The sequence below is a fragment of the Acartia tonsa genome, chromosome 14, assembly GCF_053477335.1.
Source record: "Acartia tonsa isolate MP-2025a chromosome 14, ASM5347733v1, whole genome shotgun sequence".
NCBI lineage: Eukaryota > Metazoa > Arthropoda > Copepoda > Calanoida > Acartiidae > Acartia > Acartia tonsa.
This window is the reverse complement of record NC_137273.1, coordinates 9,069,157-9,082,353: the sequence shown is the minus strand read 5'-3', so window position 1 is coordinate 9,082,353 and position 13,197 is coordinate 9,069,157. Positions and strand designations below refer to the sequence as shown.

The following is a 13,197-nucleotide window of genomic DNA, read 5'->3' as shown; positions in this document are numbered from 1 at the left end:
AACTGGGAAGCAACCTAGTTATATAACTATTAGATTATTTAATAAAATCGCCGCCAGCCTCAATCACCGCCTCTACCCGCCCCCTGAACCGCCCGCCGACCCTGGTCACCATGTCCCTGTTCAAGCAGGCGAAGTTCTCCATGATAGGAGCAATGAGAGAGGTCTTTTTGGTATGGGCGCGTCTATTGGTTCATGCTTTAATGGCGCTCCAGGCCCAAAAGTCCATTGGGTAAAGATCGGGGCTGCTGGGAGGCCACATCTCCTTAAGGAGTGAGTAACAGCAGGATCCAAATTAACCTATCTTTAAAGCTACCCTTTGACACGGCGGCTCTCATTTGGGCCACAGTTAAGCTAGAACAACGATTCATACCTTTTTTAAAATGGCACGAAGATTAAGATAGGGTTATTAGCGCAATACATAGTCTAAAACGAGTTTCAAGGTTCCATATAAGCCCCAGAAGTCAAGAACAGAGAAATTTTCAAGATTTTTGACGTTTTTGACATCTTAAAATCTACCACGATCCACTTTGTCGGAGTACTACAGCCAAGTCAGCTGGTATAGAGAACTCTAGTCTTTTCTAGTGTTTTCACTAGGTATCTGATAGTATCTCCAGCAAGTTTCATTAGTCCATCTCACCTACAGATGGGCTGAGGTCAGATTTAGTAGGCCCAAGTGATAAATCCAGGGTAATTTATCTGCGCAATTCAAATCTGCCTTGTTGAACATATGCGCGGCCAGCTCGGCGTACACGTCCTCCATCGTCCAAAGATTTTCATGGGCAACAAGGTCATTACCTAAGCTTTTTATAGTGGGGTCAAACGTCCTGATTGGTCAAGTAGATTTGGCGCTATGGCTGTTTTAAAAAAGTCCGGATTTATGTGGCGCACCCTGTAATTCTCATAGAGGGAGGGGACATTGAATTGTAAGTTCCACTGGTACCCAAAGTTTTATAACCACGTTATTTTATTTGTTGGCTCAAAACATTGGGGGACAATGAGTAGTGTCCAAACTTTTTAAACAAATAAAAAAAATCTTCATTAGGGGTAATTTGTTTATCATTATTTTATCGTCTATTAGTATTATCCATAATAATTCTTAAAAAGATCATTATACCAGGTCAACTCGCCAAACATAGCCGTCATTGTTCGCGAACTTTTTGCAGAAAACATTGTGCGCGGTCGGGGTCTGCTGGTCCAGTCGGTCATTCAGGCCCAGACAGCCTCGCCCACCTTCACACACGTGTACGCGGCCCTCGCGGCCATCATCAACACAAAGTTTCCCAACATTGGAGAGTTGTTGATCAAGAGGCTGATAATCAACTTCAAGCGGGGTTTTAAACGAAAGGTATGGTCTTATTAATTGCGAAGTTACTATATAACCTACTTTGTCCGTCGTTATGTCTGCCAGTCTGCTCTGCTAAGTGTAAACGTTATTTTCTTGGCTTCATTTCAAAATATAAAACTGAATTTTTTTGTGAAGATTTCTGTTGCATTTGTACTCTAGTCCATACAATTTTTGTCCGTTGCCCTGTCTATTGTTTACTGACATTTCTTGATATTTTGTTAGGTAAGTGGTTTGTTATGTCCCAGGGGTGTATATTCTACATGGGATCCCCTGCTAAGGGGGGGGGGGGGGATAAAAATAAGTGGTTGGAGGGGGAAAAATATAAAAATTTAGAAAACTGAAAACATTTTTTCCATTTCTTCCCGCTCCTTGGTGGAAAAACTAAAAAATGTGTGGTAGCGAGGGATAAAATAAATTAAATATAGAGTTCTTTATGTATTTTTCCATTTTCCCCCCTACTTGACGAGAAAAAACTAGGGGGGGGGGGAATTAAAAAATTTGTAGCCGGGGAAAAAAATAAATCTTGTGCAGAATATACACTAAGAGATATAAGTTTTCCGGAATTTTAATGTAGGGAGGAGATTTGAAATCTGCATCAAATTTTAAGGATTTTTTATAAAATTCGTTTTTTGTATAATTCTTTATCTAAAAGCGGAAATACAAATTAAGTTAATTAATTTTGGCATCCGTGATTGGTGGATTTAAAAAATCAGCGCTCTGATTGGATGTCGTACATCATTCAACCAATTAGAGCGCAGGTAGTTTAAAATCCACCTTTCCTATTGGTCAAAATTAATTAACTTAATATGTATTTCCGCTTTTAGATAAAGAATTATACAAAAAACGAATTTTATAAAAAATCCTTAAAATTTGATGCAGATTTCAAATCTCCTCCCTACATTAAAATTCCGGAAAACTTATATCTCTTAATATACACCCCTGTTATGTCCTTAGCTACTTGTGTATGTTGTCATCCTTGATTGGTTTATTAACGATTAGACCTAATGGTTGGGTAGTGATGAAGGTATAAAATCCGTCAATTTATTATATTTTCGATTGTATTATAATCATTGTTAGGCCATAACTTTGTCTAAAATGGTTACAGAACATACCTTCGACCTAAGATACTCACATAGTTTCTTTACAAGCCTATGATACCAGTTTCTTCCCATAAAATACACAAACACATGGGTGTATATTCTGCACAAGATTCATTTTTTCCCCTGCTGCAATTTTTTTTTTAATTTTCCCTTCCTGGTTTTATTCCAGCAAGGCCAGGATGGGGGAAAAATGGAAAAAAAATCAAAACTCTTTGTTATTTATGTTATCCCCCCTCCCACACATTATTTTAGTTTCTCAGCAAGGAGCAACATATTTTTTCATTTTTTTACCCCCTCCCTCCTTTAGCAGGGTCAATTATGCAGAATATACAACCCTGTACAAATATTAAGTAAATAATTCGATATTTAATTTTAGGATAAACTGAGATGTACCTCCAGCGTAAGGTTTATTGCACATTTGGTGAACCAACAGGTAAAGGCAATAGTAGTACAGAAAATGCATCTAATGAACTGAATTTATATTTATTCATAAAAAGAAACAAATTGTTGCAATGGAATAAAACTTTCTAGATTTACATTAAATCTATTTAGAAAGGCATTTTTTTATGTTTTTGAGCTTTAATTTTTATTAGAACTTCTTTTTAATATGTTTTATTTGTTTTTTTCTTTTAAATCTATACCTAGTAACTTTGGTAATGTATATTATTATAGGTTGCCCACGAAGTGTTGGCCCTGGAAATCCTAACATTGTTACTGGAAAATCCAACAGACGACAGTGCTGAAGTAGCCATCACTTTTCTCAAAGAGGTAAGGAAAAGGAACGAACTAGAGCCTGATCATGATTTTGCCAGGGGAGTAAATGAAGTTCTTAGATAATGTTGTAACTCCTAAATAAAACTTGTGTTTTGTTTAAACTAAACTTAAGGAGACATCAGAAAATATCTAAATTATAAACTAATATTATATTTAGGTTGGACAGAAATTAACAGAGGTTTCACCACGTGGTATCCACGCCATCTTTGAAAGATTGCGCCATGTTTTACACGAATCTACATTGGATAAAAGAACACAATATATGATTGAGGTAAATATTTATTCATTTGGATAGATGGAGATAGAATCAAAATGTGTTATCCTTAAATAAAAGTAACAGGTTGTCCGTCTTTACTGGAGCATATTGCAAACCTCTGAATCAAAATGGTTCTTTACAATGTATCTTCTCATAGGTCTAGGGATGGGATGGTATCGCATGTCTGTCTGTCTGTAATTATAATAGTCATGGAAGGGAACTTCAAATTTTAATTGTCGGAATGCTTTTGTCCTTTCTGTAATTGAAGATTAATCTTTTTTCAAATGGTGGAGATATTTAATGACCGATCCTTTAAAAACATTAAAATTGTCCGTCATTACGCCAAAGTGTTTGAATAAAATACTTAAAAAAAAAAAATTTAAATTACATTACAGGTGATGTTCCAAGTGCGGAAAGATGGATTTAAAGACAACCCAAGTGTACCTGAGGATCTAGATTTGGTTGAGGAGGAAGATCAGTTCACACATATGACTACTCTAGATGATGCTACCTCTGGTATGTACTTAGAGTAACTATAGTTTACATACATGACTACTCTAGATGATGCTACCTCTGGTATGTACTTAGAGTAACTATAGTTTACACACATGACTACTCTAGAATACATAAGGATATTGTGAGAGATTCCTGCATACTCTGATAAAATGTTTCTTCTCGCTGACCAATTTAAATAACGTTACCCCTTAGCCCCGACCCCCCCTTGTTGAATTTATCCCCTCCCCTAAACATTGAGGAATCTATTGAATTGACCAATATCTGATGAATATTCTAGCAAACAAAATTGACGACAAAAAATTACACTGAAACAATATCCACGTATTCTATATCCATTAGAGTAGCACGCTTAAAGTGGCTTGTTGTCCGGGTGGTATCGGTTTCGAGTCTCGAGCACACTGCTCTATACTATATAACAGATGCAACTTCTGGACAAAGGTTGTACTACAACGCAGCCTACAATTACTTGTTCTTGCAATTCAATTGATGTGATTAATGGCTTAGATTTGTTTAGGTGAAGAAATCTTGAATGTATTTAAATTGGATCCAGAATATGAAGTCAATGAAAACAAATATAAGGTAACGGTTATTTTTAACTACATAATTATGATCGAAAACATTGAATATGATGCAGTCACGTTAAAATATTGCTGGAATCGATTATTTCCAAAAGCATATGACAAGAAAGAAGCAACATAGGAACAAGAATGTCTAAAAATAATCTGGAAAAACCAAGATACATTCATGCACAAGGAGAGTCTGGAGAAAATACGTGTTTATAAGTCTTATTTACATTTTTTCACGATACAAATTATTTTATTGATATATAAACTTGCATTATTTTTTTTTACCAGAAGTGAATATTCTGCATAGGATCCCGTGCATAAGGGGGAGGGGGGGGGTGGGGGTGAAAACATCAGCTGATACTATTATCCAGAAATATTTTGAAAATCAGACCATAAACATTAGATATGGGGAAATATTTAAAAATCAGCGAAAAGCTACTTGTCCCCAAATCTAGAGGGGGTAAAAAATATTTTGCAGCAGGGGAAAAATGAATTTTTTGCTGAATATACGCCCCTGTTTTTATTGAAGTTAAAAAGTTTATTTGTTTTTTAGGACATCAAGAAAGAGTTACTTGACGAAGGGAGTGATGACAGTGACTCTGGCAGCGGTAGTGATAGTGACAGCGACTCAGAGTCAGAGGTATGCAAAATTTTTAACCATAACCAGCGGACACACCCTCCAGGTACTTAATTAGGGCGCATTTGTTGGTTAAAGGGGGGAAATCCAATTTTCAGGTCCTCTGTGAAGTTATATTGAAAGATTAGTCAAAAATGTCAGTAGAATATCTATGATAAAAGTTATTAACGGTGGTGTCTCAATCTATACTACATTCTTCATTTTTAAATTATTTACTTCTAACACAATTTTTTTAATGCCAAAATCGTACATAACCTGAATGAAAATATTTGTTGCAAAAGTGTCACTATTTACCAATTTTATTGTTGTTATTCCAATTAAGAAGCAAACTGATGTAGATAATACAGAAACTAATATTATTATAATTAAGGATGAAGAAAAGGAAGCTACCAACACTATTGTAGATAATACAGAAACTAATATTATTATAATTAAGGATGAAGAAAAGGAAGCTACCAACACTATTGTAGATAATACAGAAACTAATATTATTATAATTAAGGATGAAGAAAAGGAAGCTACCAACACTATTGTAGATAATACAGAAACTAATATTATTATAATTAAGGATGAAGCAAAGGAAGCTACCAACACTATTGTAGATAATACAGAAACTAATATTATTATAATTAAGGATGAAGAAAAGGAAGCTACCAACACTATTGTAGATAATACAGAAACTAATATTATTATAATTAAGGATGAAGAAAAGGAAGCTACCAACACTATTGTAGATAATACAGAAACTAATATTATTATAATTAAGGATGAAGAAAAGGAAGCTACCAACACTATTGTAGATAATACAGAAACTAATATTATTATAATTAAGGATGAAGCAAAGGAAGCTACCAACACTATTGTAGATAATACAGAAACTAATATTATTATAATTAAGGATGAAGAAAAGGAAGCTACCAACACTATTGTAGATAATACAGAAACTAATCTTATAGCACTCAGGTGAAAATAAATGTTTTGATTTAGCAATAATAGGGCATTTTTAATATTTTAGTGTTAGTGATCTTAGCTCTTAGGGACAGTCTTTTTTCGAAGAGAAAGGAGGGGGATAACTTTGAAACACCCCAAGACTTAAATTTACAAATAAAATAGCATTAAACCATCTTGGGATTTAAGTGAAGCCTTTAAGAATGCATGTAGCACGATCTATATTGACTTTTGGCCCATAAGCTCTGAATTATTATTTTTTATATAATTTTAATATTACAGGAGAACAATTTACCTGACACTGCAGTCATCCTTGGAGTACCAGGAGGCTACACATAAACTATTAAAGCTTCAGTTAAAACCAGGTATAATAATATATACTAAGCTACTCTATAATTAAAAATGTTCGTCAGAAAAATTCGGAGAAGCTCAGATTTTTATATTTCTATTTATTACACAAAAAAAATAATTTTAGCCCGTAGAGCATCCGCTCGTCGTCGGGGAGGTGATTGGTTCGAATCTCGACTCAACACAGCGTCATAACTAAACACATTAAAAATGATTCCTACTGCTGCTATGTATGCAATTGCACAGTCAGGACTTCTATACAAAGGTCGTGCTTGTCTGTGGGGTGTAACATAAAATAATACATAGATAGAAACAGATAGATAAACTCCCGTTAGTTATCCTTGGTTGTTGGACCTGACGTTAGAGTGTCATAGACAATAGTCTCGACCGTATGAGGTAATTAATAGGATTAGGAATAGGAATAGTATCTTGTGGCGTGGTAAAATTGTAACAATATTCCCCGTATCGCTTCGTAACCGATTAATATCCGGAGGATTTGAACCAGTTTTCAGCCATACTGAAAAATTATGTCTAGCATCGTATTATATCTAGTTTTCTACGAATATAAAATTGTACAATCATAAGATTAAAAGATTCAGCATCTCGGCCAAAAACTGGTTTTAATTTCAAATTGTACATTTTATATCAACGGAAAGCTGTTAATAATACGACGCGAGAAATAACTATTATCATAATTTGTTAAATTTTAAGGCCAAGAGAATGAGTTATGTCACATGATAATTGATTGTTGTGCCCAGCAGAGAACTTATGAAAAATATTTTGGTTTGATTGGCCAAAGATTTTGTCAGGTATAGAAAAGTAAATTTTTAGGCGCAGCTACAACGTTTATAGTAGCAAAGCTACTCGATTTTTTAATATGTTCGTCTTTTCGTCAGAAATGTTTTTGAGGAAACATGTATTTCTCATCACCAATTTAGGACTTGCATATGAATTTCGTGTGTGAAGATTTTCATATCAAAATGCAACTTTCCGTGAAGTTGTTTGTTAGCGTTAAGTCAAATGCGCTTATTATGTCTCTATTATAATTAAATTTGAAATATTTATAATCAAGAACTTAATAAGCGCGCGCATTTGACTAAACGCTAACACAAAACTTTACGGAAAATACGCGAAAAAAATGATTCAAGTGAAGCCTGTATCAGGCCCTACCAAAGTTTTATCTTTTTTTTTAAGGAAAGTGAAAATTATTAAACTATGCTAATATTAAACATAATCATCCTTATTTTTATACAGGTTAACAAGATGTACGTTGAACCCTTCCAGAAAATATTTGCTGATACTTACACAACAGTTCATAGGTTAGATATATTATGAAAATATTTGTATCTATCTCCACTTAGGTGTACTTATAAAGTTTAAACTTTACATTGGCAAAAATCAACAGATACCGTAAAATGTTTTAGCGGTCAAGAATAGAAAGTATTTATTTTGATTGTGCTTTCTAATATCTGATTTTAGGAAGTTATGTAGTTTTTTGCTTTGTTAGATGTTAAGTGTAGGTAGTTTATACATGAATTGTGAAATCGATAAACATTAAAGGGGGGGGGGGGGGGAAATGTGGTGACTCGTGCCACGACATACCAGCGATTTTATTTTGGGTGCTACTCTCTTAGTTTTAGAGATAATTGGGTGAAATCTTTTGGGCTGGGTCACTAATTACCCCAAGTTTTAGTATCTTTCAAAAAAAAAAACGGCGGCGGGTCCGCCGCTCCCGCCGTTCGCCGCCATTTTCCGCCGCCGCCAAAAAAAAAAATTTTTATTGCATTTCTCGCCGAATTAGGCAATTTGGAATCATTTGAGACCATGTTATTTTTTCAAAAAATTTTCCCCTTATAACCAACCCTGCGGGGGGACTTTTTTCAAATTTTCGTTTATCAAGGTATATCTTAAATTCAGTGCCTCTCCTAAGCTTTAAAGATATTGAAACAAAATCTTTTGAGGTTGGTCATTAAAAAATATTTAAATAAAAAATGGCGGCGGGACCGCTGCTCCCGCCGTCCACCGCCTTTTTCCGCCGCCGCCGCCAAATTTTTTTTTATTGCTTTTCTCGCCGAATTAGGCAATTTGAAATCATTTGAGACCATATTATTTTTTTCAAAAAATTTTCTCCCTTACAAGCCGTCCTGTGGGCGGCGGAAAATGGCGGTGGACGGCAGGAGCGTTGGTACCGCCACCATTTATTAGTCCCCCCCACAGGGTTGCTTGTAAGGGGAAAAATTTTTGAAAAAATAACATGGTCTCAAATGATTCCAAATTGCCTAATTCGGCGAGAAATGCAATAAAAAAAATTTTGGCGGCGGAAAATGGCGGCGAACGGCGGGAGCGGCGGACCCGCCGCCGTTTTTTTTTAAAGATACCAAAACTTGGGGTAATTAGTGACCCCGCCCAAAAGATTTCACCCAATTATCTCTAAAACTAAGGGAGTAGCACCCAAAATAAAATTGCTGGTATGGCGTGGCACGAGTCACCACATTCCCCCCCCCCCCCCCTCCTTTCTTAAATATTGAAGCAATTGTTTTAGTTAATGAATTAATTGAAATATTATTTGTTATAGATTAGAGACTGGAAAGTTAAGAAATGTGGCCAAATTCTTTGCTCATCTATTCTTCACTGACGCAATAGGTATAAAACTAGCTTAAAACCATAGGGTAAAGCGGGGCGATCTCGGTTTTGAGGTGAAGTCGGTATTTTTTGACCACCTTCATTAAATGACATTTCTCTCCATGTTCTAATCGACTGACAGAAAAAAACATCAAATTTGTTCCTTATTATATTGCCTACAAAAAAGTATTAAATGAAATTTTTGTGAGATGAATTTTTAGGGTACTTATTGGGTCTTAAAGTCGGACGAAAAAAATTTTTTTTTTCGATTTTTTTGCTTCGGTCGGAAAAACGATCATTTGGACAAAAACTGGTAAGAGCTAGAGCTTAGACGTCTTCAGGGGACTTATTAAGAATCTAATGGGCTATCCATTTCCGTTTAAAACTGTAAAAAAGCTTGTATAGTTTTTTCTTAAATCGACTAAAAGTGAAGCGGGGCGAACTCTGTTTTTTCACTTTTTATTTTAACTTTTTCAATTTTATATAAAAAAGCTTGTATAGTTTTTTCTTAAATCGACTAAAAGTGAAGCGGGGCGAACTCTGTTTTTTCACTTTTTATTTTAACTTTTTCAATTTTATATAAAAAAGTGAAATTTTCGAGAAAAAAAGTCAAATTTCGAGTACTTCGGATAAATTATTTTTTTTTGTAGAAAAAATTGACCTATCTTAATAAAAAATTTTGTGCATACTCTTTATTACATTTAGCAACTTTTACCTTTGGGGCATGCTGTAATAAAATCAATACGTCATCGATTTTTCGAAGCTTGAAAATGCCCTACCGACTTCGCCTCAAGGCGGGGCGAAGTCGGTGCCGTTTTAGAGATCAATTTTGACAAACTTCCCAAAGTCCTAGGTTTACGTCCTTTTAGGACCTGATCGACTTTTCCGAGATCTTTCTACTGGTCTTGGTCCCATTTAAAAAAAATAATTTTTACGATTTGCAGGTTCAAAAAACCGAAAAAAACACAGAGTTCGCCCCGCTTTACCCTACCAAGGGGATTTAAAACTAAAATTAAAAAAACTAAAATTCATCCCAGGACCTCAATCAGTTTAGTATTTATTGAAGTCTAAAGCTACAGAAATAAGCCTTACTGGTTTTTATTAAAAAATATAATATTATAAGGGAGGGAAAGATCAATGATAAATGAAGAATGACTTTAATAATGGGGAAAGGTTGGGATAGAACAACAAAATTCAAATATGCCTTTTTATCGGCTATTTTTCTAAATTCAGCCGTCTATATCCGACAACAGCTGAGGGAATCACAAATTGGACTAAAGAATATTAGTTACTTAGTTATTCTTGCTTACTCATAGTTTGTTACCTATATATTATGTTTTGTTGAAATGCACATTCTGGATTGATTACTTTTGTTAAGGCTGGGAAGTTATGAATGTGATAAAGCTAAACGAAGACGACACAACCTCATCTTCCAGAATATTCATCAAGATCTTGTGGCAGGTAGATTTTTTACATATTTTTGTGCTGCAATTGTCCCAAGTCCCAAAAGGCAGAATTCATCCTTATGAATGACGGGGGAAAGATAAACCAAAAAAATAGTGAAACAGATTTTTTCAAAAGTTTTTGTCCATTAATCTAAAGGGAAAAGACAATATCCAATAAATTGATATATATTGCATATCCTTAATTATGATATATTAGATTACCCCTTCTGTAAATTACAAATAGGGGTTGAAACGATTGGACACTCGCTTAATGAATCATCGAATCAAAAATCATTAAAAAGTCCTCAAGGTTGAAAAGCCAACGAATAAGAAAACGTTAATTTAAAACTTAGGGGACATAAGTTTAATAAACAGCCCAATGTCCCCTCCATGTCTTGGATTTGTCTATTTATAGTTTAAATAACTATGCTTTTTGTTTATGTACTTTTGTTTAGGAATTAGCCGAGTATGTTGGTATGGTGAAACTGAATGAGAGAGTTAGGGATCCAACTATGCAGGAGGCATATGATGGCCTATTTCCTAGGGACAACCCTAGAGATACTAGGTAAGAACATATCATTTGTTAGGAATTTTATGAAGTCGTTCTCAGCTATAGGGATGAGATTTAAACATCGGAAGAGTCGAATATTTTTGTGTGATCTGCGTCCTGTTTTTTGACGTTCAGATATCACAACTTCAATCTCAACCGTAGCTTATTAATTAACAATGGCGTTTTATTGGGCTGCACTTCTATATGTAAATAAGGGCATCTAGCAACCTTTTTTTTTATTTAAGAAGGCTTATGTTTTCAAGAAACAAATGTTGTTTGAAAGACTACTTTACTTTAAAACGCCTCTCTTTTATTTAAATAGATCTATTCTTTGTTTTTTGCTAGATTTTTCTCTTACCTTTACTGCATTTATGAAGACAGAGCTTTATACTTTTTAGGGAAGTTTTTTTCCTGATAAAACCAATTCTTGTTTAGGTTTGCAATCAACTTTTTCACCTCAATCGGCCTGGGCGGCCTTACCGAAGATCTGCGTACACACTTGAAAAGCGCGCCAAAAGTTGCGGCAGCTGTGCCCAATATTGGCGGGAAAAAGAAAAAGCGCGGGAAATCTGTGAGCAGCTCTAGCAGCAGCAGTAGTAGTAGTGACAGTTCCAGCAGTGATGACAGCAGCGATAGCAGTGACTCGGGTAAGCCAATTAAGTAGCGAGGCTACCCTACCATCTTTTTTGTGTTGGACTGTTATTTAGCAACTTAGCATAAACGTGATATCAAATCAAAAGCACATAAACTGAATTTTGTACAAAAAAGGGGTAGGTCAATTTTGATGATGAAAGGGATAATAGATAAAACTACGTGGTAGAAAATTACAATTCTTTCAAATATGTGCCCTACCTATTTATATGTAGTTTTAATGCATTTCGTGCAACTACCCATTTACATGATTAGGTAGGTATCTTTTAAATTTTATTCTTTTTCAGATTCTGAGAGTGAATCTGAAAAGAAGAAGAAAAAGAAGAAGGAAGAACAACGGAGAATAGAAAAAGATTCAAGGCATAGAAAAATATAGAATAAAATCATAGAAAATTATAGAAAAGAATCCATATCTGCTTTATTAAGTGTTTGGACGTTATGGTATGAAGAGTGAAGACGTGTAAACTTTAATTTCACGGGTGTAAAAAATGACAGTAAAACTGTGTTTAACAGTAGTAATGGTGTAATTTTGACAGTAGATAAAAAAATACTGCCAAAAATACAGCTAAAAATGAAATTGAAAAAAACACACCCACTTTTTGTCAAAAACACAGTGGCTGTATTTTTGCTAGTGGTAAAAGTGGCAGCACCCCCTTTTTAATATATTACGAGTAGAAATAAATGAATTGACCACTACAGGGAGGGAGGGGATGTTAGTACCCAAAGATTTAGAACCCCGTAATCTTAAACGTTGGCTTAAAACTTTAGGTACTTTTATTGAACTTGGATTGGTTAGTTCCAAACTAAGAGTGTCCAAACTTTTCAGCCAATAATTTTGATCTACAACAGGGGTAATTTGTTATTATCATTGGGAATGTATATTGTATATATATCAATAAATCGTCCTTTCCTGTTAATTGCCACTTATCTATAGTTTGTCTATGATATTAGAAGACAGAGAAGAAGTAGATCAACAAGTAGACGGAGTAAAAATAGAAGATAGATTAACATACAAGAGTTACATACTTGAATGGATACTTTATATTAGAGGAGTATATAAGAATTGTAGATTAGCTATTCTAATACACAATGATCTATTCATGTAACTAACTTTATTGGGTACGGACAAATATTTACAGAAACAAAAAATTCACTCTCATTCAGTAAATCGTACACTAAATATATTTTTTATTTCGTTTTTTTTCTTATTTGTTTATGGTTCTACTGAAAATATCATAATAATCCATTCAATTTCAGTCTTTGATTTTCAAACTAAAATATCATTTCATCAAATTTTCAAGCATTTTTCTAATTTTTCTGCCGTTAATTTTTTTTTCATTGTGAATATTATTTAAATTGTTGTTCTTTTTTTAACATAAAATAAATGTTAAGATATTTGTACCTTATACTGTATTCTATGAAATAAAATTTCAAACTTA

At 34.3% G+C, this 13,197-nt stretch overlaps 2 protein-coding genes across 3 annotated transcripts in view; one reads left to right on the top strand and one right to left on the bottom strand.

Annotated features, from left to right (window-relative positions):
• The window catches only part of LOC145306673 (exostosin-1b-like), a 145,207-nt gene that overhangs the window by 64,463 nt on the left and 67,547 nt on the right, over positions 1 to 13,197 (bottom strand). The gene's annotated exons all lie outside the window — the stretch shown is intronic.
• The window catches only part of ncm (pre-mRNA-splicing factor nucampholin), a 15,033-nt gene extending 1,836 nt beyond the window's left edge, over positions 1 to 13,197 (top strand). Inside the window, exons 4-20 of the mRNA XM_080148973.1 lie at positions 1,118 to 1,345; positions 2,822 to 2,878; positions 3,118 to 3,213; positions 3,377 to 3,490; positions 3,871 to 3,991; positions 4,506 to 4,570; positions 5,111 to 5,197; positions 6,093 to 6,157; positions 6,425 to 6,507; positions 7,202 to 7,299; positions 7,745 to 7,809; positions 9,066 to 9,133; positions 10,491 to 10,573; positions 11,013 to 11,122; positions 11,543 to 11,754; positions 12,046 to 12,118; positions 12,710 to 13,197. Coding sequence (XP_080005099.1) covers positions 1,118 to 1,345; positions 2,822 to 2,878; positions 3,118 to 3,213; positions 3,377 to 3,490; positions 3,871 to 3,991; positions 4,506 to 4,570; positions 5,111 to 5,197; positions 6,093 to 6,157; positions 6,425 to 6,507; positions 7,202 to 7,299; positions 7,745 to 7,809; positions 9,066 to 9,133; positions 10,491 to 10,573; positions 11,013 to 11,122; positions 11,543 to 11,754; positions 12,046 to 12,118; positions 12,710 to 12,761 — 1,677 coding nt within the window. The 3' untranslated portion in view covers positions 12,762 to 13,197. The remainder of the gene's footprint in view (positions 1 to 1,117; positions 1,346 to 2,821; positions 2,879 to 3,117; positions 3,214 to 3,376; positions 3,491 to 3,870; positions 3,992 to 4,505; positions 4,571 to 5,110; positions 5,198 to 6,092; positions 6,158 to 6,424; positions 6,508 to 7,201; positions 7,300 to 7,744; positions 7,810 to 9,065; positions 9,134 to 10,490; positions 10,574 to 11,012; positions 11,123 to 11,542; positions 11,755 to 12,045; positions 12,119 to 12,709) is intronic.